This window comes from Pongo pygmaeus, chromosome 11 (assembly GCF_028885625.2).
Source record: "Pongo pygmaeus isolate AG05252 chromosome 11, NHGRI_mPonPyg2-v2.0_pri, whole genome shotgun sequence".
Classification (NCBI taxonomy): Eukaryota; Metazoa; Chordata; class Mammalia; order Primates; family Hominidae; genus Pongo; species Pongo pygmaeus.
In genome coordinates, this window is record NC_072384.2 from 70,042,285 (window position 1) to 70,066,652 (window position 24,368).

At 39.1% G+C, this 24,368-nt stretch overlaps 1 protein-coding gene across 3 annotated transcripts in view; it reads left to right on the plus strand.

Annotated features, from left to right (window-relative positions):
* Positions 1-24,368, plus strand: part of MYO3B (myosin IIIB) — a 485,003-nt gene that overhangs the window by 262,684 nt on the left and 197,951 nt on the right. For all 3 annotated transcript variants that reach the window (XM_054476982.1, XM_054476984.1, XM_054476983.2), the window contains exon 23: positions 14,088-14,167. In XM_054476982.1, the coding sequence (XP_054332957.1) occupies positions 14,088-14,167 (80 nt within the window). The remainder of the gene's footprint in view (positions 1-14,087; positions 14,168-24,368) is intronic.

Below are 24,368 nucleotides of genomic sequence, written 5' to 3' on the forward strand. Positions count from 1 at the left end.
TGTCTAATTTTAAAAATAAGCCTCCTAGAAATTTGCCTTACAAGCTCCCTGGAACCCTCTGGAACCCTCAGGTTTACATTCTGTATCATCTTGCGCGTGTCTTCCAGATAGAATACCTTCCATTTCCTATCAAACTCATGTTAAGCTTTCACAATCTAGCTCATTCATTGACTACTCTTCAGTTTTTGTTTTCCTCATTCTCTCATGAAAACTTAGTATTCTGTCCCCTCGTGTCACTTTATTCAGGGATTTATTCTAACACTCACCAGTTTCAATCGCAATGAATTGTTTATATGTCAGCCTTTCCCCTTCCCTGCAAGAGCTTCTCTGGGCTGTCTTCTCCTTAAAACAAAGAACTGTATAGTTGGCTCTTGGACAATGTTGGTTTGAACTGTGCAGGTCCACTTATACACAGGTTTTGTTTTTTTTTTTTTCCAAACAAATGCAGATAAAAAATACAGTATTGGTTGGATGCAAAACTGCATATATGGAGGGCCAACTTTTCATATATGTGGGTTCTTCAGGGCTGAGTGTGTAGGTTTTGGTATACTCGGGGGTACTAGAATGAATCCCTCATATATACTAACTGCATTCTATTCATCTTTATAAGACTCATAGAAGGCCTTTACTGTATTATTTCAAAGTATGAATAACTTGAGCATCATTAAACGAAATGTCCCCTATTTCAAAACTGTCCCCCTTATCTGGACACTAGATCATCTACAGGTTTTCAACATTCCCATCAAAATTTTTCTTCTAGATAGCTTTTTTTTTTTTTTGAGACGGAGTCTAGCTCTGTCACCCAGGCTGGAGTGCAGTGGCACAATCTCAGCTTACTGCAGTCTCTGCCTCCTGGGTTCAAGGGATTCTCCTGCCTCAGCCTCCTGAGTGACTGGTATTACAGGCGTGTGCCACCATGCCCAGCTTATTTTTGTATTTTTAGTACAGATGGGGTTTTACTGTGTTGGCCAGGCTGGTCTTGAACTCTTGACTTCGTGATCTGCCTGCCTCAGCCTCCCAAAGTACTGGGATGACAAGCATAAGCCACCGCGCCTGGCCGAGATAGCTTTTGTACCATATAAACATCTCACCTGAGTGAATTAATACATTTATTTGTCCATTAACAAATTACACCTGGATTAAGTATCAGAAGAATAGTAACCTGAAGGTTTGGAACAAAAACAAAAGGAGATTTGATGAGAATATGGAGGAGGTGTGTACTGCATGGAAAAGTTCAAGGGTGGGACAAAGAAGTAGGGGGAACTGGATATTGGGATAGGGAGGAGATAGCATTAAAGCCATGTTGCACCTTCAGAAGTGGAAATAGGTGAAAAGGGATGTGGGGAAGTTGAATACATCCTTTGCCTAAATTGTGATTTTGCCCAGGACTATCCCTGATTGCTCTGAGATTGGAATAAGCCATTCTCACACCTCATGACATGGGTGCTGACAGACGTGTATGTGGCTTTTATTTTGTTGTATTTTTAAATGGGTCAGGTCTTCTTGGGTAGGTATTGGGTAGATGTCAGTAGCATCGGCTCTTGTACTTTTGTGAACACACATCAGGCCATGTGGCAGCCATGTTATTTTCAAGCAAACTCCACCAAGAAAATATGGGAAGAGCTTTCTTCATCTGGCTCTAAAAGGAAATTCTCCTCGTTAAAAGAGACTGACCTTCTGCCAACGTGGCAATAAAATGCAGAAAACAGAGCAACTCCACTATTGACTGTGTTAGGAAAGAGAAGCCTTGTTAGCTCCTTGAAACAGTCTGGGATTCAGTATAGTTGTTTGCTGGACTGACATCCTGTTTATGAGTTTTAAAGCTTAAGGACAGAGGAAGGAGTTACTATTTTTTCCCTAGCTCTACTATTTGAGATCTCTGGGTCACAAATCTTTAAAGCTGTAGTTTACATTCTAAAGAAAAAAGTCAGTGAAAACATTGGTTTGGCTTTCTTTAAGCAAATAGTGTAAAGGTGTTAATTATGCAGAAATTCCTTAAAATGCCAGACAATTACCAATTAAAAGTCAATACAGGAATAGGGAAGGGATTTCTTTGGGGCTTTGAATTTCCCACATGCAAGATAAGGTTGTATATTCAGAAAAGAGAGTGAATTTGTTATCTGTGCATACCTTTCTTCAATAAAACAGATGGGAGAATAGTCTGGTCTCTTATTTACTCTTGATTCCTTCCCTCCACAAAACTACAATCCCTTCTATATACAGTCATGCATCACATAATGACATTTCAGTCAATGACAGACCACATATACAACTGTGGTCCCATAAGATTACAATGGAGCTGAAAAATTCCTATCACCTAGTGGTGTCCTAGCCTTCGCAATACATTACTCAGGTGTTTGTGGTGATGCCGATATAACAAGCCCGCTGCTTTGTCAGTTGTATAAAATATAGCAGATACAGTTATGTGCAGTACATACCACTGAATAATGATAATAAACAACTATATTACTGGTTTCTGTATATGCTATAGTAGGCTTTTAAGTTATTACTTTAGCATGTACTCCTACTTATTTTTTTTAAGTTAACTATAGAACTGCCTCAGGCAGTTTCTTTAGGAGGTATTCTAGAAGAAACCATTGTGATTATAGGAGATGGCAACTCCCTGTGTGTTATTGCCCCATAGACCTTACAGTGGCATAAGATGTGTGGAGGTAGAAGACAGTGATATTGATTATCCTGACCGTGTGTAGGCTTCGGCTAGTATGGGTGTTAGTGTCTTTGTTTTTAATTAAAAAATTAAAAAGTAAACAAAAAAATCTTAAAAATTTAAAAAGGCTTATAGAATTAAGATATAAAGAAAATATTTTTGTACATCTTACAATGTGTGTTTTAAGCTAAGTGTTATTTCAAAAGAGTCGAAAAAATTTAAAAAATTTTAAAGCTTGTGAAGTAAAAAAGTGATGGTAAGTGGTTAATTTATTATTGAAAAAAAGAAATATTTTGTATAAATTTAGTGTAGCCTAAGTGTGCAGTATTTATAAAGTCTACATTAGTGTACAGTAATGTCCTAGGTCTTCACTTTCACACATCACTCACTCACTCACTCACTCACTCACTGACTCACCCAGAGCGACTTCCAGTCCTGCAAGTCTCATTCATGTTATGTGCCCTATATAGGTGTACTCTTTTTTTACATTTTATACCATATTTTTACTGTACCTTTTCTATGTTTAGATACACAAATACTTTCCATTGTGTTATATAATTGCCTATAGTATTCCATACAGCAACATGCTATACGGGTTTTTAGCCTAGAAGAAATAGGCTATACCATATAGCCCAGGTGTGTCAACCAAAACAAAACAAAAAAAACCAAAGAAAATTATCTATAAATATGCTGGGTTTCCTTAGGAATAAAAATAAGGATTATAATCTGGAATGGTATAAAATGGCAAGCCACCAGTGCATTCAGTGAGGGAAGGGGAAGGGGAAGTTTTATTAGCAAAAAGAGATTTACATAAGCTGCTTAGAAACAGAGTTCATTGGTTCCAGAGGTTCAAAGCCAGAGTTGTCAGTTCATTGGTGGAGATACTGTTACTGGGCAAGTGTTCTTCTGAGAACATCTTAACTGAATTACTTCAGTCCTATAGAATGCCTAGTGATAAACCTTATCAAAGCAGGAGATGCATGAAGGATGCAAAAGGGTTTTTTGTGGGGTTTTTAGAAAGTCCTTGGAAACAGTTCTTATCTCAGACATGTAAGCATGAGCCTCCTCTTTTTCGGGCCTTCCCAGCTCTATCTTGTCTGGGTCTGACAAAAGTGATTTCATCCTGTATCTGTAACTTTCACGGTGTGCAGAGGCTATATATACCATCTAGGTTTTTGTAAGTACACTCTATGCTGTTCACATAATAACAAAATTCCCTATGACTCTTTTCTTGGAATATGTCCCTGTCATTAAACAGCACAGCACGTGACTGTATATAAATTATCCATGTTCTTTTCATAAGACATTAGGTCATGTCCAAGTGGGCTGGGAACTCTTCCATCCTGCTCTGCCCATTTATCGATATTAACCCGAAAGCTGTAGATAAATGCTAAGGGAGAAAGTAAAAACTGCAGAACAAAATTTAACATCACACATGATCTCCTTTTCTTGGCTTCCTACAGCAGTGTCATATTTTGTGGCTATCTTAAGTTACTTCAATTTATCAAATCTAAAATAAATCCTTCTTATAAATTTAGGAGAGATGGTTATGTGAAGATGAACTAAGTTTTTTTAGTATACAAAATACTATAGGTTTGTGTTTTTTTGAGATTGGGTCTTGCTCTGTTGCCCAGGCTAGAGTACAGTGGTGTGATCATGGCTCACTGCAGCCTCAACCTCCCGGGCTCAACTTGTTATATATAAAGTTTCAGTGCCGCAAAAGGAATAGCACTCGAATATAACATTTTCTTTTAATTCTCAGCAAGGCAAGGTACTTCTGTATAGAAGGGTGCGCCCTTACAGATGGAACAATGGTGAGCGCACACTTGGACAAGGGAGGGGAAGGGGTTCTTATTCCTGACGCAGGTGGCCCCTGCTGCTGCGTCTTTCCCCTATTGGCTAGGGTTAGACCACACATGCTAAACTAATTCCGATTGGCTAATGTAAAGCGAATGACGGGTGAGTGCTTTAGCGGGAGTCAGGGCAGAGAAGGTAGCAGGTAATTGGAATGAGTTAGGGTGGAGCAGGTGATTGGAATGTAGGGTGGAGCAGGTGATCAGAATGAGTCAGAGTGGCGTAGGTAATCGAAAAAGGTTGCTTTACGAGGAAGTTAAGTTTAGAAGCAAAGAATTGAACACACTGACATATTCTTTGGAAAGAAATTCAGAACTCATATCTAACAAACTGTTCCTACCACTTCAGCCTCCTGAGTAGCTGGGACCACAGGCGTGGCACCACGCCCAGTTAATTTTTAAAACTTTGTAGAGACGGGGCCTCGCTATGTTGCCCAGGCTGGTCTCAAACTTCTGGGCTTAGGTGATCCTTACACTTGGACTCCCCAAATTCTGGGATTACAGGTGAGAGCCATTGCACTTAGCTACTATAGTATTTTTTTTATAGTATGTTTGTATACAACTATGTACTGAATTTAACTCCTTGCATTTTTGTTAGCTACAGTGTTATAAACTGAAATTGGAACATGTTAATTACTGCAAGTATTGCACTAGCATAGGTCTGTCTCAAGCTTGCTCCCAAACATTACCAGCACAACTCGCTGATAAGATAAAGTGGAGGTTATTGCTTCCCACCACCTCTCAAAGCTTTGGCAATATCTCGGAGAAGGGAAGTCAAGGTCAGAGTTTGTTGAGAAATCATTGATTTTTAGGAGGGTCTTTCAAAGTGAGGGCCTTTGATTAGGATTGGGTAAGGATCACAGTGCAGCAGTCCAGGGCTGGTGGAAACAGCAAGGGGAGGACTTTGAAAGGAGACGTTATAGGAATCATAGGGAATGAACTGTCAGGTTGATCCTTTCCATGGAAGAGCTGATGAGTCTTTCAGTAAGTTTCTGTAATGAGCAATCTAACCATTTGCCTGGGCTTAGAGACTCCTGAAAAAAGAAAGTCATACTAATGGAGACAGGAATTACACAAAGTCATTGTATTGTAGACAGTAAGATGTGGTTTCAGTTCTCAGTGTCTAAGCTGAATGTGGGCTACATGGTTTCAGTTCTCAGGTCTACTGAGATATAACTTAATCTTGTAACAGATGAACTGAAGCATCTGATTTTTATTTACTGCTCCTTATATTTGTAGCTATTTGACACAAACAGCTTTTTACATTTCAGCATTGCTTTGCAATCATTTCTTAGTTTATTAGCCTATTTCTTGTGTTTGGAGAGAAAATTAAAATTGGAAAATTTCTCAAATGCCCACCAACAATCACCACTGGAACCCTGCAACAAGTCCTATAAACCCAGAGGGTGCAGCAGAGGGAGACTGAATTCTATGTTTGATTATTTAAAACAACAACCTGTCCTTTGGGGCAGTTAGTAAAAGATGACTACAGGTGACACCCTGGATTCTGGGTACTTTCCAAGCAAGGAAAATCCTCTGAAGCAGGCGGAAAATTGCCATCTTTTAAAAGTTCCAGCTCTGTCTTCAGACCACTTGTGTCTTTTCCTTTAAGTTGGAAGCAGGGAAATTGTGTGAGATCTTTGTAATCTCCAACTCAGATTCTCTCTTAACACAGTTCCCACATAGGATATAAATTCCATTAGATGCCTCTGACTTCCGTTTTCTTCTTCCAACACAGGACACATGTTGGTAGTTGCAGTTTTGAGAAGCACAGAAGGGTGTTCTGGGGCAATGAGCGATGCTTAGCTGGGAAGAGGCTGTCTAGGGGGTGAAGCACTGAGGATGCTTAACATTTGAAAGAAGTGTGAGCACTGTATTTACATTTAAATTAAAATGGAAACTTTGTATGGTTATGTTTCTGAAAGGTGTGTGTGGTGCATCTGCTGAGGTCTATTGTTTATTCATGCTGTAAATCCTTTGAAATGTGTTAAAATGCTTCCCACTCATTATAAAGCTCCTGCCACCCCTGGATTACGACTTTGATGTCACCAATCCTGCTTCAAAGGGTTCTTTCTGGGCTATTAATCACAGTTTAGCCTCTGAAGATATCGCCAGAGAAAACATTTGGACATCTTTGTGCTAGACTTGCTGAAACTTTGAAATCTCGAGTGACTTGCATATGCACAAATTGCAGCACTTCCTTTCATTAACAACTTTTTATTTTGCTACAGAATCAAATGACACTGTAGGTAAAAATGCAAACAAATCTCTTCACACACTTGGTTTGGGGGAAGAACAATCAGAGAAGTGGTGAAGGCTGTGTGGGGTAGTGAGCAGGCCATTCAGACTCTTCAAAGGCAGAAAGTGGGAGGAATCTGAGTAGCCAAGAGTTGCCCTATCATTTTTTCTCACCTTTCATAGTTTTTTTGACTAGCCAGTGATCACACAGAGATTTGGTGAGATTTCCTGGTCTTTTCTTGCTCTCTCCTTTGAGATCTTTGTGAACAGTTCACAGCAAATAATAATAAAATACTACCTAATGTGAAATGAATAGTTGCCTTGCTCTAGTCCTGTATTGACAGTGCTTTTTGTGGGTTGTCTTGTTGAATCCCCATAATAACTCTTATGGGAGGAAAACAGATGGTACTGTTTTCTTGTTATGGACTAGGAAACTGAGGCTTTGAGAAGTCAACTTGTTCAAGGTCACGCTCCTGACAAATGCAAAGCTCTGCAAAACTTCATTGGCCCCCAGGACTCAGAAGCTGCTGTCTCCCACTACTGGGGGTGGCTAGGTTTCTCCTTATGTGCAGAGAGATTGATGGGGTTCAGTCAGGGCTCACTATCCCAAAATGTGGCCCCTTGACCTATTGAATATTTTAAGCCGAAGGAATTTGAGAAAATGACAGATGCAGGAATGTCACTCTTAGCCCCCACCCCCTTCTCCCTTGAAGCAGGTCATAAAATCTAGGAAGGGTTTTTCTGACCTTCTCCTAAAGCAGGCTGTAAGACTCATGCAGGAGCTGCTCTTCCTATACCCACAGAAAAGAAGTGTCTTTATCTCTGCAGACACAAGGACACAGAGAAGAATCTGAACAAATAGGCCTTGCTAAGTTTCATTAGTTTCTTACCATTAGATGATACTTTTTCCTATCATATTTCTTTACTGCTTTCCTTTTTATTTCCTTATAAAAGCTCTAGTGTCAACTAAAACTTACATTAAGTAAATTTTTGTGCTTTTCACTTAGTAATCTGTCCTTTGTTATAAGTGCCTCAACCATGAACCTAGGATGGGTAGAGAAAAAGATATTTTTCCTCACCTGAAGGATCCTTACTGCCCAGTCTACTAATCGGTGTCTGTGTCCTCAACCCTCACAATGGTGCGCTCTATTGTCTAACTTCTTTCTCGGGAAAACTTCCTTCACTTCCTTTTTTCTTCCATATTCATCTGTTTCAATGATTAGCAGTGTCCCAGTTGGAGACTTTTTCTTGTTGTTGTAGTAAAAAATATATATATAACATGAAATCTCTCTTTTTAAGTATACAGTACAGTATCGAATATGTGCAGTTTTGCACAGCAGATCTCTAGAATTTTTTCATATTATGCGACTAAAACTCAATACCCATTGAATAGCCGCTCCCATTTCCTCATGCCCCCAGCCACTGACAGCTACCATTCTACTCTCTGCTTTTGTGAGTTTAGATACCTCAGGTAAGTGGAATTGTGCAGTGCTGTGTTCCTGTGACTGGCTTATTTCACTTAGCCTAATGTCCTCCAGGTTCATCCATGTTGTAGCGTATGGCAGGATTTCCTTGTTTTTTTTTTTAAGGATGGGTATTCAATTGTATGTATATACCAAATGTTCCTTGTCCATTTACCTATTGATAGGCATTTAGTTTGTTTACACTTCTTGGCCCTTGTGAATAATGGTGCAATGAACACAGGAGTGCAAATATCTCTTGGAGATCTTGTTTTCAACTCTTTTAGGTAAATACTCAGAAGAGGGATTGCTGTATCATATGGTAGATCTATTTTTAATTTTTTGAGGAACCTTTATGCTACATTTTCCATAGCAGCTGCACCATTTTATATTCCCACCAATAGTGCAGAGTGTTCTAATTTCTCTATATCCTCTTCAGCACTTGTTTCTGTTTCTTTGATGATGACCATCTTAATTGGGATGAGGTAATATTTCTTTTTTTTTTTTTTTTTTTTTTTTTGAGACAGAGCCTTACTCTGTAGCCCAAGCTGGAGTGCAGTGGAATGATCTCAGCTCACTGCAGCCTCCCCCTCCCAGGTTCAAGTGCTTCTCCTGCCTCAGCCTCCTGAGTAGCTGGTACCACAGGCGCCTGCCACTATGTCTGGCTAACTTTTGTATTTCTAGTAGAGACAGGGTTTCACCATATTGGCCAGGCTGGTCTCAAACTCCTGACTTATGATCCACCAGCTTCCGCCTCCTAAAGTGCTGGGATTACAGGTGTGTGAGCCACCGCGCCCGGCCAAGGATGACGTAATATTTTATCTCATTATAGTTTTGATTTTCATTTCCCTAATGTTTAGTGATACTGAGTATCTCTTCATATACCGGTTAGCCATTTGTATGCCTTCTTTGGCGATACGTGTAGTCAAGTCCGTATTTAAATTGTTTTTTTTTTTTTTGGGGCCAGGCATGGTGGCTCACACCTGTAATCCCAGCACTTTGGGAGGCCTAGGCAGGCAGATCATGAGGTCAAGAGATCGAGTCCACCCTGGCTAACATGGTGAAACCCCATCTCTACTAAAAATACAAAAAATTAGCCAGGCGTGCTGGCAGGCACCTGTAGTCACAGCTACTCAGGAGGCTGAGGCAGGAGAATGGTGTGAACCCAGGAAGTGGAGCTTGCAGTGAGCCGAGATCATGCCACTGCACTCCAGCCTAGGCGACAAAGAGAGACTCCATCTCAAAAATAATAATAATAATAATAATAATAATAAATAAATTTTTTTTGTTATTTAGCTTTTTTACTATTGATTTGTAGGAGTTCCTTATATATTTTCATGTTAATCCTTTATTAGCTATATAGTTTGAAAATAGTGTCTCCTATTCCATAGCTTATCTCTACAATCCATTGATTGTTTCCTTGGTTGAATAGAAGTTCTAGTTTTATGTAGTCCCATTGTCTATATTTGCTTTTATAGCCTATGTTTTGGTTTCATATCCAAAAAAATTTTTGCCAAGACTAATGTTATGAAGCTTTTCTCCTATGTTTTCTTCTGGGAGTTTTATAGTTTCAGTTCTTTTTTTTTGAGACGGAGTCTCGCTCTGTCGCCCAGGCTGGAATGCAGTGGCGCGATCCCTGCTCACTGCAAGCTCCACCTCCCAGGTTCACGCCATTCTCCTGCCTCAGCCTCCTGAGTAGCTGGGACCACAGGTGCCCACCACCACGCCTGGCTAATTTTTTGTATTTTTAGTAGAGATGGGGTTTCACCATGTTAGTCAGGATGGTCTCGATCTCCTGACCTTGTGATCCACCTGCCTCAGCTTCCCAAAGTGCTGGGATTACAGGCGTGAGCCACCATGCCTGGCTATAGTTTCAGTTCTTGCGTTTTAATCTTCAATCCATTTTTATTTGATTTTTGTGTATGGTGTAAGGTAGCAGTTAAATTTTATTCTTTTGCATGTGGATATTCACTTTTCCTAACACTATTTGTTGAAGAGATTATTTTACCCCATTGTATACTCTTGGTGATTTTATCAAAGATCATTTGATCATGCATCTGTTGTGTGTTTTTTTCTGGGCACTCTATTTTGAATTCAGGAAATGTGAGTCCTCCAGCTTTATTCTTTTTCTCACTGTTGTTTTGGTTATTCTGGGTCCTTTGTGGTTCTATATGAATTTTAGGGTATCTTTTCTATCTGCAAAAGATGCCATTGGGACTTAATAGGGATTACACTGAATCTGTAGCACGCTTGGGGTAGTATGAACATTTTAACAATGTTAAGTCTTCCAACCCATGAACAGTGATGTCCATCAGTTTATGTGCTTTCTTTAATTTCTCCCAGCAATGTTTTGTAGTTTTTGGTGTAAAAGTCTTTTGCCTCCTTGGTTAAATTTATTCCTATTGTATTTTGATGCTATTTTAAATGGAATTATTTCCTTAATTTCTTTTTTGAATAGTTCATTTTTAGTGTATAAAAATGCAACTGAATTAGCTGGGATTGGTGGCGCGTGCCACTAATCCCAGCTACTCTGGAGGCTGAGGCATGAGAATCACTTGAATCTGGGAGGTGGAGGTTGCAGTGAGTTTGAGATCACGCCACTGCACTTCAGCCAGAGCGACAGAGTGAGACTTTGTCTGAAAAAACAACAACAACAACAACAACAAACTGATTTTTGGGTGTTGGGTTTTTTGTTTGTTTGTTTGTTTGTTTTTGAGACGGAGTCTCGCTCTGTCCCAGGCTGGAGTGCAGTGGCATGATCTCGGTTCACTGCAACCTCCACCTCCTGGGTTCAAGCGATTCTCCTGCCTCAGCCTCCAGAGTAGCTGGGATTACAGGCGTGTGCCACCATGCCCGGCTAATTTTTGTATTTTTAGTAGAGACGGGGTTTCACCACGTTGGCCTGGCTGGTCTCGAACTCCTGACCTCATGATCCACCTGCCTCGGCCTCCCAAAGTGCTGGGATTACAGGCGCGAGCCACCGTGTCCAGCCTGGGTGTTGGTTTTGTATCAGCAATTTTGCTAAAGTTAGTTCTAACTTATTAGTTCTAACACTTCTTTTAATGTGGAATCTTTAGGGTTTTCTACATATAAGATCGTGAACAGAGATTAATTTTACTTCTTCCTTTCTGATGTGGATGCCTTTTATTTCTTTTTCTTACCTAATTGCCCCAGCTAATACTTCCAGTACTATAATGTTTTGAATAGAAGTGGTGAGTGTGTGAATCCTTGTCTTGTTTTTGATCGTGTGGAAAAAGCTTTCAATTTTTCACTGTTTGGTATGACGTTAGTGTTACTGGAAGGGGATCCCAATCCAGATCCCAAGAGAGGGTTCCTGGATCTTGCACAAGAAAGAATTTGGGATGAGTTCATAGAGTAAAGTGAAAGCAAGTTAATTAGGAAAATAAAGGAATAAAAGAATGGCTGCTCCATAGGCAGAGCAGCCCCAAGGGCTGCTGGTTGCCCATTTTTATGGTTATTTCTTGATTATATGCTTAATAAGGGGTAGATTTGTCACGAGTTTTCTGGGAAAAGGGTGGGCAATTCCCGGAACTGAGGGGTCCTCCCCCTTTTAGACCATATAGGGTAACTTCCTGATGTTGCCATGCATTTGTTGTCATGGAGATGGTGGGAGTGTCTTTTAGCATGCTAATGCATTATAATTAGCATATAATGAGCAATGAGGATGACCAGAGGTCACTTTCATTGCCATCTTGGTTTTGGTGAGATTTGACCAGCCTTTTCTTTTTTTAACTGCGACCTGTTTTATCAGCAAGGTCTTTATGATCTGTATTTTGTGCCAACCTCCTATCTCATCCTATGACTAAGAATGCCTAACCTTCTGGGAATGCAGCCCAGTAGGTCTCAGCCTTATTTTTACCCAGCCCCTATTCAAGATGGAGTTGCTCTGGTTCAAATGCCTCTGACATTTCACTGTGAGATTTTCATAAATGGCCATTATTATATTGAGGTAATTTCCTTTTATTTTTTTTGTGGACATACATTTTTATTTCTCTTTGGTAAATATCTGGAAGTGTTATTGCTGAGCTATATGAATTTATGCTTACTTTATAAGAAATTTTCCACCTGATTTCAACAGTAGCTCTAATATTTTGTATTCCTATCAGCAATGAAGGTTCCAGTTGTTCCTAATACTTGCCAACACGTGTTATTGTCTGCCTTTTTTATTTTAGCCATAATAGCAGGTATGTAGAGCTGTATCATTGTGGTTTTTATTTCTACTTCCCTAATGACTAATTAAGTTAAAGTTATATCATGTGCTTATTTGCCCTTTGAGTATCTTCTTCAGTGAAGTTTCTGTTCAAATATATTGCCCATTTATTAATTTATTGTCCCTCTTCTTGTTATTTAGTAGGAGGTGTTCTTTTTTTTTTTTATTATACTTGAAGTTCTAGGGTACATGTGCACAACGTGCAGGTTTGTTACATAGTATACATGTACTATGTTGGTGTGCTGCACCCATTAACTCATCATTTACATTAGGTATATCTCCTAATGCTATCCCTCCCCACTTCCCCCACTCCCCGACAGGCCCCGGTGTGTGATGTTCCCCACCCTGCGTCCAAGTGTTCTCATTGTTGAATTCCCACCTATGAGTGAGAACATGCGGTATTTGGTTTTCTGTCCTTGCAATAGTTTGCTCAGAATGATGGTTTCCAGCTTCATCCGTGTCCCTACAAAAAAAGGATGACATGAACTCATCCTTTTTTATGGCTGCATAGTATTCCATGGTGTATATGTGCCACATTTTCTTAATCCAGTCTTTCATTGATGGACGTTTGGGTTGGTTCCAAGTCTTTGCTGTTGTAATAGTGCTGCAATAAACATACGTGTGCATGTGTCTTTATAGCAGCATGATTTATAACACTTTGGGTATATGCCCAGTAATGGGATAGCTGGGTCAAATGGTATTTCTAGTTCTAGATCCTTGAGGAATCGCCACACTGACTTCCACAATGGTTGAACTAGTTTACAGTCCCACCAACAGTGTAAAAGTGTTCCTATTTCTCCACATCCTCTCCAGCACCTGTTGTTTCCTGACTTTTTAATGATCGCCATTCTAACTGATGTGAGATGGTATCTCATTGTGGTTTTGATTTGCATTTCTCTGATGGCCAGTGATGATGAGCATTTTTTCATGTGTCTGATGGCTGCATAAAAGTCTTCTTTTGAGAAGTGTCTGTTCATATCCTTTGCCCACTTTTTGATGGGGTTGTTTGATTTTTTCTTGTAAATTTAAGTTCTTTATAGATTCTGGATATTAGCCCTTTGTTAGACGGGTAGATTGTAAAAATTTTCTCCCATTCTGTAGGTTGCCTGTTCACTGTGATGGTAGTTTCTTTTGCTGTGCAGAAGCTCTTTAGTTTAATTAGATCCCATTTGTCAATTTTGGCTTTCGTTGCCATTGCTTTTGGTGTTTTAGTCATGAAGTCCTTGCCCATGCCTATGGCCTGAATGGTATTGCCTAGGTTTTCTTCTAGGGTTTTTATGGTTTTAGGTCTAACATTTAAATCTTTAATCCATCTTGAATTAATTTTTGTATAAGGTGAATTTCCTTTTATGTCTAATTTGTTCAGTGAATTTAATAATTTCATGTTCTTTCTTTTTGCTTATAAAATGAATATAAATTCAATTTATAAGTTACTTACAAATTATTTTAAACTTATAAATAATTATTATAATTTATAATTTATATCATCAAAGTTTCAAAATTTTCCAAATTTGAAAAATTCAGAGCAGATTATTTTGAAAATTCAGAAAAATACAAGGACACAAAGGGAAAAGTCACTCACGATCCTATTCCTTAACTTTTCCTTTAATTTATGTTCTTTGTGGTCTCTTTCTCAGGTAATTTGGCCCAGACAAGAGCTAGGATAACAGTGGCCTCAAGATCTTTGCCTCCACATTTCAGTGCTGGGAAAGCCAAGGTGAGTAACAGATTTGCACCAAATATGGTATGGACTGGCAGGTAGTCTTGACCCAGGGATAATGTTAGAGTGGGCAGCATTAGTTCCCTTCAAGCAGCCCTCTGCCTGGGCAGTCTAGTAGAGAGATTAAAGGCATTTAGGAAATCAGGGGTTAGGAAATTGGAAACATCATGGAATCCTTACAATCCTGATTCTTAGAAAGAGCACTTAAGAACAATGCTACCTGAAAAAATAAAGTATATCTAAGAAAAGATAAAGCATTTCTCTGAAACTATCAGCAAGCTAGTGGACCAAATGGAATCAGGGAGGAAAGAAACTACAGTGTTTCCTATTGCTCTCCTTTGCCCTCTGAAAAATGAGTTGTACACTCATCTGTGCAAAGGAGATATTAGAAGGGTTAAAAAATATCCAGCTGTAAAATATGTCTTTAACTGTTCTATCCTTCCAGCTAAAGTTTAACAAGAGTCTTAAGGACTGCTTGGTTAATATTCATTGTAAGTGCTAACAGAGAAACACAGTTATCTTGAAGGTGTTGGAGTAAAGGCTGGTCACATTTCTGAATTTTCTTATCTTTTGGTTTACACTGAAAATTTATTTAATAAAGAATAAACAATTTGGCCACACGTTAATACTGTTGAATAGTATTCCAAAATTGATACAGATATACATATTTATACTTACTTTGCTTGAGAATAAAAGACTTATTTGCACAGAGTAGGAAATCAAATCATTTTTTGTTAAAAATAATTTTTATACCAATATTGCTATTATAATTCATTGTAATACCCTACATTTCAACCTTGCTACTTCACGGCAAAACGTTAGTACTATCTGGGCCTCTAGAAGAGATTTACACAGGAGTTTCAGTGGTTCTGATGGCCTCTTGATAGCGCATGTAAAATTTTATCTGTATTTAATACAGTTGGTTCTCATTATTTGTAAAAGTTGTGCTCTCGACAGTTGCTGCAAACTCTGAATCAGCAAATACTGAACCATTGCTTCTAGGAAGAAATACGGGGTCAATACTTAGGCCACAATATTTTTGTGAAGTGATCAATGCATAACCTCATTTTACACGTTTCTGTTAAAAGACGCCTTATTTAACACATGTTTATTCTAAATAATTATAGTCAGTATTTTAAAATATAAAACAGTATGTCAGTTACAGCATTTGTGTCATTGAACTCATAATCAACAGCACTGTAACACATGCCTGAACAATAAGTATTTTCTCCATGAGGCATATCACAACCTTCTTGTGCTTAGAAACACTAGACAGCACCACACTTGCAGGGATACATTTTTAAAAATTTTTTTTTGAGACGGAGTTTCACTCTTTTGCCCAGGCTAGAGTGCAATGGCGTGATCTTGGCTCACTGCAACCTCTGCCTCCTGCGTTCAAGTGATTCTCCTGCCTCAGCCTCCCGAGTAGCTGGGATTACAGGCATGTACCACCTCGCCCAGCTAATTTTGTATTTTTAGTAGAGACAGGGTTTCTCCATGTTGGTCAGGCTGGTCTCGAACTCCCGACCTCAGGTGATCCACCCACCTGGGCCTCCCCAAGTGCTGGATTACAGGCGCTCGCCACCACACCTGGCCCATTTTTTTTTTAGACAAGGTCTCACTCTATTGTCCAGGCTTGAGTGTAGTGGCATGATCATAGCTCACTGTAACCTTGAATTTCTGGCTTCAAGAATCCTTCCACCTCAGCCTCCAGAATAGCTAGGACTATAGGTGGGCACCACCATACCTGGCTAATTAAAAAAAAATTTTTTTTTGTAGAGATGAGGTCTTGCTATGTTGTTCATGCTGGTCTCGAACTCCTGGTCTAAAGTGATCCTTCTGCCTTGGCCTCCCAAAGTGCTGGGTTTGCAGATGTGAGCCACCACACCCACCCTGGGTTGGGGAGGGGTGGGGGGCAGCATTTTAAACAGCAAAATTACCAGTGGCAAATCACAAAAATGCAAAAAAAAAAAATGTGGTACTTAAACAGACCTCAAAAAGGACACTTGTTTATGAGAGCTGAAATAAGAAGGCAGAGCATCATCCTCTTTGACATCAGCTGGAAATGTGCGCATCGGGGGACTAAGCATTCTGTGAATGACCAAGAAAGCATTTCAGATATTGACTTTGGGTTACAACTAAATTTTAGCAAGTAGGCAAATCCTCAGATAATGAAGATGGATTGTCTATGTGGTTTTTTGGAGTCACTGGCTTCCACCAGTTCTAAAAGGGATTATGACACAGAAACATTAAAGAACCCCATGTCATATTTCCTGTCAACCCACATTCCTCTCCTTTCCTCTGTTTGATTTTTGACTACTGGACTAAGGCATATCCCCTGCCTTCCACACCCATAGTACCAGCACAGTGTTGCCTCCCTCCCTGTACTATCTACCATGGCTCAGACCCTACCCACATGAAAAGCGTGCCTTCTAGTGTGTGGCATATATTTACATCATTAATAATAATGTGTATGGGTCTGATGAAAATGACTAAAGATTTGTTTTCACTTAGAAAATGAGTTGAAAATTAATTAAGGCATCAAAAATATGAAGTGCAGTAACAGCAATAAAAAATGAAACAAAACCAACTCCAGTTACTATCTGACTTATCCAAGGTAAAATTACAGAAGTGGCCCTGGATAAAGCTGGGCTCTATAAGTGTGGGGGAAAAGTAATATTGTTTCCTCACCCATCAAAACGTTTATGGCTGAGACCTCTATAACAAAAAACAGACTAATAAGAGAAAAAGCATACAAATTTATTTAATATAAGTTTTAGATGACATGAGAGCCATCAGATATGAAGACCCAAAGAAACAGGGAAATCTGTGTATTTTTATGGTCAGTTGTGCAGAATTATGACTGAAAAACAAAAGGGTATGATTTAGTGGTAATAAACTGGGTCTTACTTAGCAAGGACTGTTTGCTCAGATTCTTCTTGGTGTCCCTATATGACATTCCTTACCTCTGGGTATTCCTTACCTCAGGTCAGGACATCTGTCACATGAGGGTCTTCAGGGGAGAAGGGAGAGAGAATGGCAGAGAGTGACCTTCCTAGGTATTCTGGCCTGCTTCAGAGAAGAGCTGTGGGAAGGTGACAGTGGCCTTCCTGCTTCTGCTGTTTAAATGCCTAAGTCCCATGTTTGGGGATAGCATGTCCTTTACTCTGTCAGCTCCAACACATGGAGCAGCACTGCACAGAGTCAGTTTTCAATGTGTCTTGCTTTCTATTCAGTACTCTAAAGATGTTTGAGATCAGTGGTGCTGTAGGGTTTTTTTTCTTCTTCTTAAGGGATAGATACATTACTTGATAGCAATAAAAATTCTTCTAAAGAGGCTTTGTCAAGAAGATAATAAATATGAACACTTCTGAGGCTTCAGGATGCAAATGGTGAGCACTTACTAAGAACAGGAGGAAATTCTTCAGTTTTCATTTATTGCCAAAATCTAGATGGTTTATGGGATTCTTTGGAGTCTATATCTTCATCCAAGAGTAAATTTAGTTGACAAATGAGGCAAATCTTTTTACTGATACCGTGCTTTCAGACTTTTATTTTCTAAGTTATATAAACCACATCGGGTGGTGTAACCACCCAGTGGGTTCATCTTGGCCACTGCCTAGACAGAGCCAATTGATCAAGATGGGAATTGCAATAGAGAAAGAGTAATTCACACAATGCTGGCTGCGCAGGAGACCAGAGTTTTATTATCACTCAAATCAGTCTCCTCGAGTAGTCAAGGATTGGAGTTTTGAAGGATACTTTGGTAGGTAGGGAGCAAGTCAATCAGGAGTTCTGATTGGTGAGGTCAGAGATGAAATAATAGGGAGTTGAAGCTGTCCTCTGGCACTGAGTCAGTTTCTGGGTTGGGGCTATAAGACCAGATGAGTCAGTTTATTGATCTGAGTGGTGCCAGCTGATCCATCAAGTCCAGGGTCTGTAAAATATCTCAAGCACTGATCTTAGGTCTTACAATACTGATGTTATCCCCAGGAGCAATTTGGGGAGGTTTAGAGTCTTGCAGCCTCCAGCTGCTTGACTCCTGTACCATATTTTCTAATCTTGTGGCTAATTTGTTAGTCTTGCAAAGGCAGTCTAGTCCCCAGGCAGGAAGGGGATTTGTTTTGGGAAAGGGCTGTTATTGTCTTGGTTTCAAAGCTAAACTATAAACTAAGTTCCTCCTGAAGTTAGTTCGGCCTACACCCAGGAATGAACAAGGACAGCTTGGAGGTTAGAAGCAAGATGGAGTCAGTTATGTTAGATCTCTTTCACTGTAATAATTGTCTCAGTTACAATTTTTGCAAAGGTAGTTTCAGTCCCTTTCTTTGGGTTTTGTAACACCTTATTCTTCAGATGTGGGCTGTGAAGATGGAAAAAGGATGAAGACCACTCTAACATCTTCCTGCTGAACAGGGGGAGTAGTGGGGTTAGGTATTGACCCCAAGGTAAGAGGAGTAGAACTGCTTTGCAGCTGTCTGCACGTACTCATAGGTGCCTGGTTGGGGTTTCAAGGCTTACATCACAAGGGTGTTAGTATTCTCATCTATGGTTTTAATGCAGCATTTATAGAACAGCATACTGTAAGGTAAATAATGCGTTCTGGGATAAGCAGTGCAATTCCAAGTTTTAAAAGTAAAGATTTGAAAGCATTAGTTTGGGGACTTGTAGCCCACAGATAATTTAGAATTTAATCCAAATTGCAGAAAATAATAAAAACTCAAGAACAACTAACAACAGGTGTACGATAGTTGTTGTTGTTGTTGTTTTGAAGTATAATTTTTCTCTCACTAGTCCCCAATTTTACTAAAGATAAATCATAGTAGGTCAAATTTACTTGCAAAATAAATTTTAGCCCTATTATGCTTGGCTTGATTATTTGCATAAAGTCCAGTAGGAATAACTATTTGCCACATAGGCTCTTTTAAAATTGGCTTTGCTGAAACTTTGTTCTATAAGGAATCTCAGATTGTACTTTTAAAGCCTTGAAGCCCAGTCACAGATTTATGTATGCCTGCAAACACCTGTATGAGTTGAGTGAATTTTCCTCCTCTGAAGGTCCTAAGATAACTTGGTGCTCCTGGGCCTGTCAGAAAGTGACATTCTTTATTTAGTACAGGTCAGGAACCCAGTACAGGGACTGTGTAGACAAGGTATCAGGACAGCTTTCCCTTTATTGGCTCTATAAGTCAACTTTGGTTATTTAAAGAAAGCATGCCATTCCAGTCAAGGTCTTGGTAAAATAACCAGTTTCTCCAATTGTGTCCTGTTACAAAAGAAATGAGATTTTTATTGCAGTTATGCAAAAAACTAGACTGCCATAAGTTGAGAATACTCACAAATAGTTTCTAAATTCTGGATGAATCAGGTAGAGAGAAAGCAATATGCTCCAAATTTCATTCATGGGAGTATACTTTACTCAATTGCTAAATGTTCTAAATAGCTCAAAAAAAAAGTTTTCTTGGCTGAGCGCAGTGGCTCATGCCTATAATCCCAGCACTTTGGGAGGCTGAGGTGGGTGGATCACCTGAGGTCTGGAGTTTGAGACCAGCCTGACCAACATGAAGAAACCCCATCTCTACTAAAAATACAAAATTAGCTGGGCATGGAGGTACATGCCTGTAATCCTAGCTACTCAGGAGGCTGAGGCAGGAGAATTGCTTGAACCCGGGAGGCAGAGGTTGTGGTGAGCTGAGATCGCGCCATTGCACTCCAGCCTGGGTGACAAGAGCAGAACTCTGTCTCAAAAAAAAAAAAAAAAAAGAAAAAGAAAAAGAAAAAGTTTTCTTGACTCTGAAAACTAAAAGGATTAGCAATTTTTATCACATCAGCTCTCCATGAGTCCTAGAAGTTTGTTTTGTTTCCTCTATTCCAATAACACAATTTCTACATTATCAGAGACCTGCATTCAAGAGAACCCATCAGAGCCCTATATCTGATTATAAACTGCCTTCTGAAAAGGATCAAAACAAGACAATTGTCTGTGGATGACAAAAGTCTTAGGACAGCCACTATTAAATCTACAATTGACTAGGAATTTTGGTTACTTCTGTGGCATACAACAATTTTACATAATAATTAAAAGGCTTAATATACATTAAATTATATCAGAATTATAGAAGCCTCCTATAATTTTGGAACACATACAAATAACATATTTATAAAAATGCAGTCCAAAGAAAGCCAAACATCATTTCATATTTGACAATGTTTCCTGTGTGATTTTTATATGAAATAAGCAAATACATCATTTTTGCACTTTAGGGGACCTAATATCTAAAAGATTAATTAGGTCAGAAAAAGACATACTTTATCATTTGATTTTGCAAAGTTTGTCACATATCAAAGGTTTACAACACTGGATATCACTAAATAGAATCCCAGGTCACCGTAAGTCATTCATTTAGCCAAAATGATAACCCAGAAATTTTAAAAAGGAAAAGACCTTTACTCCGATAGAGAGGAGACTCAGCTTTCTAGACAACAAGATCCTATGAAGACAGCATGAGGCCAGCTGAATCTGTCTCTTCTCTCTCCCCTCCCTTTTTTTTGTAGTTTACTCAAAAGGCAAACAAGATTTGTTTTAATTGTCTCTTAATATTACATAAAAATCTTTTTCAAAAGAGAAAACTAAGTTTCATGTTTGCTTTAGGGCGTCTTTAATGCTAAAGCTAGTTTTTAATAAAATTTTATAAATTTATGCAGTTTTAATTAGTTTGACCATAAGGTAAGATTTTCATAAACTTCTTATAACTCTTTACAATTTTCTGTTAAACAGATCAATTTTTTTAAAAGAAAACCCTGTTATTCAGACACGTGGGCCCAGATTCTGGCTCCACATCAATGTGCTTTTATTTTAATGTTTGAGCTACAGAAAAATACTGAACAATTGCCTTCAACTCTTAGCCAACTTGCTGCTTCTCACAGAACTTCCTTTACCACATCAACCCTTCACAAACCTTTCCAACTTGCTTAAACCTTCAGTTTTGTCCCTTTACTCTTTTAGGTTAAGACATTCTTTAAAACCCTCTGAACTAGACAAAATTACATTCTCTTTAACAAAAACCGTATTCCCATGACTTCTTATAATTTCCCACCAAAACCACATCCTACTTTCCTTCTATACCTTGCAACCTTGCATGTAAAACTCTTTTTCCAGTGGACTCAAGTACATGTTACACTATTAACTTTTAGCATCTTTCATCTTTGGTGAAAAGCCTGATAAGTAAATGATTTTAATATATACTAGCTGTGGAGCCTAGGACACCAGACAGAAGTACAAATAAGGTTTGATTCTTCCTAGTACAGGTAGGGGGCATGGCTTACGCCATATGTCCCCAGGCCTTATCTAGAACCTAATGGCTCCAAAGTAGGTAAGTCAAACAGTTTTCAAAAGTCAAAGAAGTAGTTTATTACCTTAAAGCATTTAGCAAACCTAATATCTGACCTAATTTAGACCAAATGTTTTGACCAAATGTCTAAATTTTGAAGACATTTTTATTTTACCAATAATCTTTAAAATTCTCTTTATTTCCAAAAGATTACTAAAGTCACATGAACAAAAAGCATTACAGTTTCTATTTTTCTGACAAAATATTTGATTTAAGCCCTTACTTTTACCCCCAATTGTTCAGAGCTCTTTCATATATAAACGTCACACAAACAGATATAAATATACAGAGAAAAGAAGATCCAGTAGTTGTCAAGATTTTCATTAGTCAGTAATTGGATTACTGGCTTCAGGGTGGAGCCCTTGGAGGAATAGGGTGAGGAAAGCTTGCAGTTTTCAGGGCCTAATAAGCAGGCACAGCTGGAAGGCAAAAACAGATCCCCAAAATTAAGGGTCCCATTTTTATATCACATCCTGGATCCCCCAAAAGAGGGAAACACTATGGAAGAAGACAGTGCAATGCTTTTTCTGTGCATTTTATTGCCAGGCAACCAAAAGCCAATCGGCCCATTTTGTAATCAGCCCATCCACATGGGAGTCTCATCTCTCAGTGGAAGGTGGGGATGTTTGCATACCTTCCAGATGGCCAAGCATGCTTCTCTAATCCAAGCATGCAAAGAGCCAAGTCTCCCTCCATAACAGCCAATATCACTTAAAGTTGCTATACACCAAGGCTAAAGGCTTTTCCATAATGCAAAGTAATTTCTGATACCCCCAAAAGTAAAAAAAAAAAGGTCAGGTAACATAATGTAAAACCAAACAGAGCCTTAGATTTTGAGAGAGATCTATCCACTTTCAATTCCTGGGGTTCTATGAGGAAAACAGGTTTTTTCCAGAATGGGGTCTGTGGTGCCACCTCTGTTTTACCCCAGGAGTCCCAGGCTGTTTGAAATTCTTAGGTTCTCTCATGTGGCCATCAAGAGCGGCAAGAAGACAAAATGGAGAAAAATAATTCCGTCAACTGAGAAGAAAAACCTTTTTCAGAAAAACATGATTCAAGAAGAGGAAAAAGATAAAGCCCTTTTAAATATGTATAGCTTGGATATCCATTTTAATTAAGCTGATTTTAACAGTAGAGCTCTTTTGTTTTTTTAAAAAACTTTTAAAATCTCTTATTCCAGACTCCAGCCAGGAGAGCCAATATTTTTGGCTTTTGAATTCTACCACAGGTAACCTCCCAGTGAAATTAATAAGTTTTAACTAAGGTTATAACTTAACCATGAATGCATAAGTTGTCTCAAAGAGACAGTGAACAGTTTCTTTATTTACAAGATTTAGAATCTACCCAAAGGTAATTCAGAGAAATAAAAAATTAAGACAGGAAATCAGAAGCAGTCCATAGGGGAAAATAATCAATAAATGGCAAAAAGTTACACAAATAACAAACCAGAAAGGACTGATTTCCTAAGCAAAGAATTGAACCTAGGCTGCCATTGTCAAAAAAACAAAGCCTTAGCTATGGAGCTACAACATTAAGCAGTTCCTATTGTTCTTCCCAAAACAGGCCTAGAGTAGCCAATTTTGAGCTTGCAAAGGCTTTAAACCGCTTAAGATAATTTTTAGGGATAGCTATGACATGAACCACAAAATCCTTGTCCTCTGGATGGCAGAGACTAAAATAAAGTATCCCCACATGGTCACATGGTTAAGATTTTAAGGACATAAAACAACATGAGAAACTTCATCCGGTATTGGTTTCAGGGGACTGCAGCAAAGTTTGTAACTGACAAGCCTGCCAGGCTGGCTTGAAAAGTAGGGGTTTAGGGGTCCACAGCCCATGTTCTATCCTGTGGCACTGCCTCTCCATTACAGAAAGACAAATTCTTAGCACAAAGTACACCAGATTTGCTGCAGCCTAATAAGACGAGTCTCACAAATCCTTTTTTTCTATTAATCAAACCTTTGCAGAAGAGACAAACAGTGATGTTTGCCATTTACACACACACACACACACACACACACACCCACCCACCCGAGAGAGAGAGAGAGAGAGAGACCAACTGACCAGAAACCTGGCTGGTAAGAAATTCTTACCCTTTTTGCCAGCATACCAAGTACCAGGTTTCTGGGCTCCCTTTCTCTGCAACTTTCAGAAGAACAGAGCAGCTTTTGATGACCCTGCTCACTGCACCATAGCTGTGGGGACCAAGCCCCATCACAAAAGAAAATCATCACTTTCTGTTTTATGGAACCATAGGCAAAAGCTTTCTAGTTTTGCAAGATGCCGCCCGATAGGCTGCATGAGGAACCGAATTAACATTTTCCATCCCAGCCTAAGCAAAATACGCATAACAAAACAGACACTAGTCACCTCATTCCACACCCAATATTGACCTAACAAGGCTCAAACTTTCTCCCATTGGTCTCTGTCATCTTTGATCCACTTAAGGTGAGGAGGGATGACCTCCAACCAGGAATTCAATGAGTGGTCTCTGGGCAAGACGAAGAGTGGAGAATCACAGAGTCAGGCCTGTTGAGCTTTCATCAGGGCTCACTGAATGTGATTACACTTACAGAGGGTTCTTCAAGTTAGGCCTGTTGGACTTTGGTTAGCAGTTTCTTCAGAGATCCGTTCCACACATACAAACACACAAAACAAAGACAAGATGGACAGAAGGCCTTCCAAATCAAGATCCTTTGCCAAGAATTCCAGGAGTATTCCTTCCAAACTAACCTCCTATTCTCCATCTGAGAAATCTCTCCAAAATCTTCCTGATTGAGGAGAAATCTCCGGAACCAAGACTCTTCTTA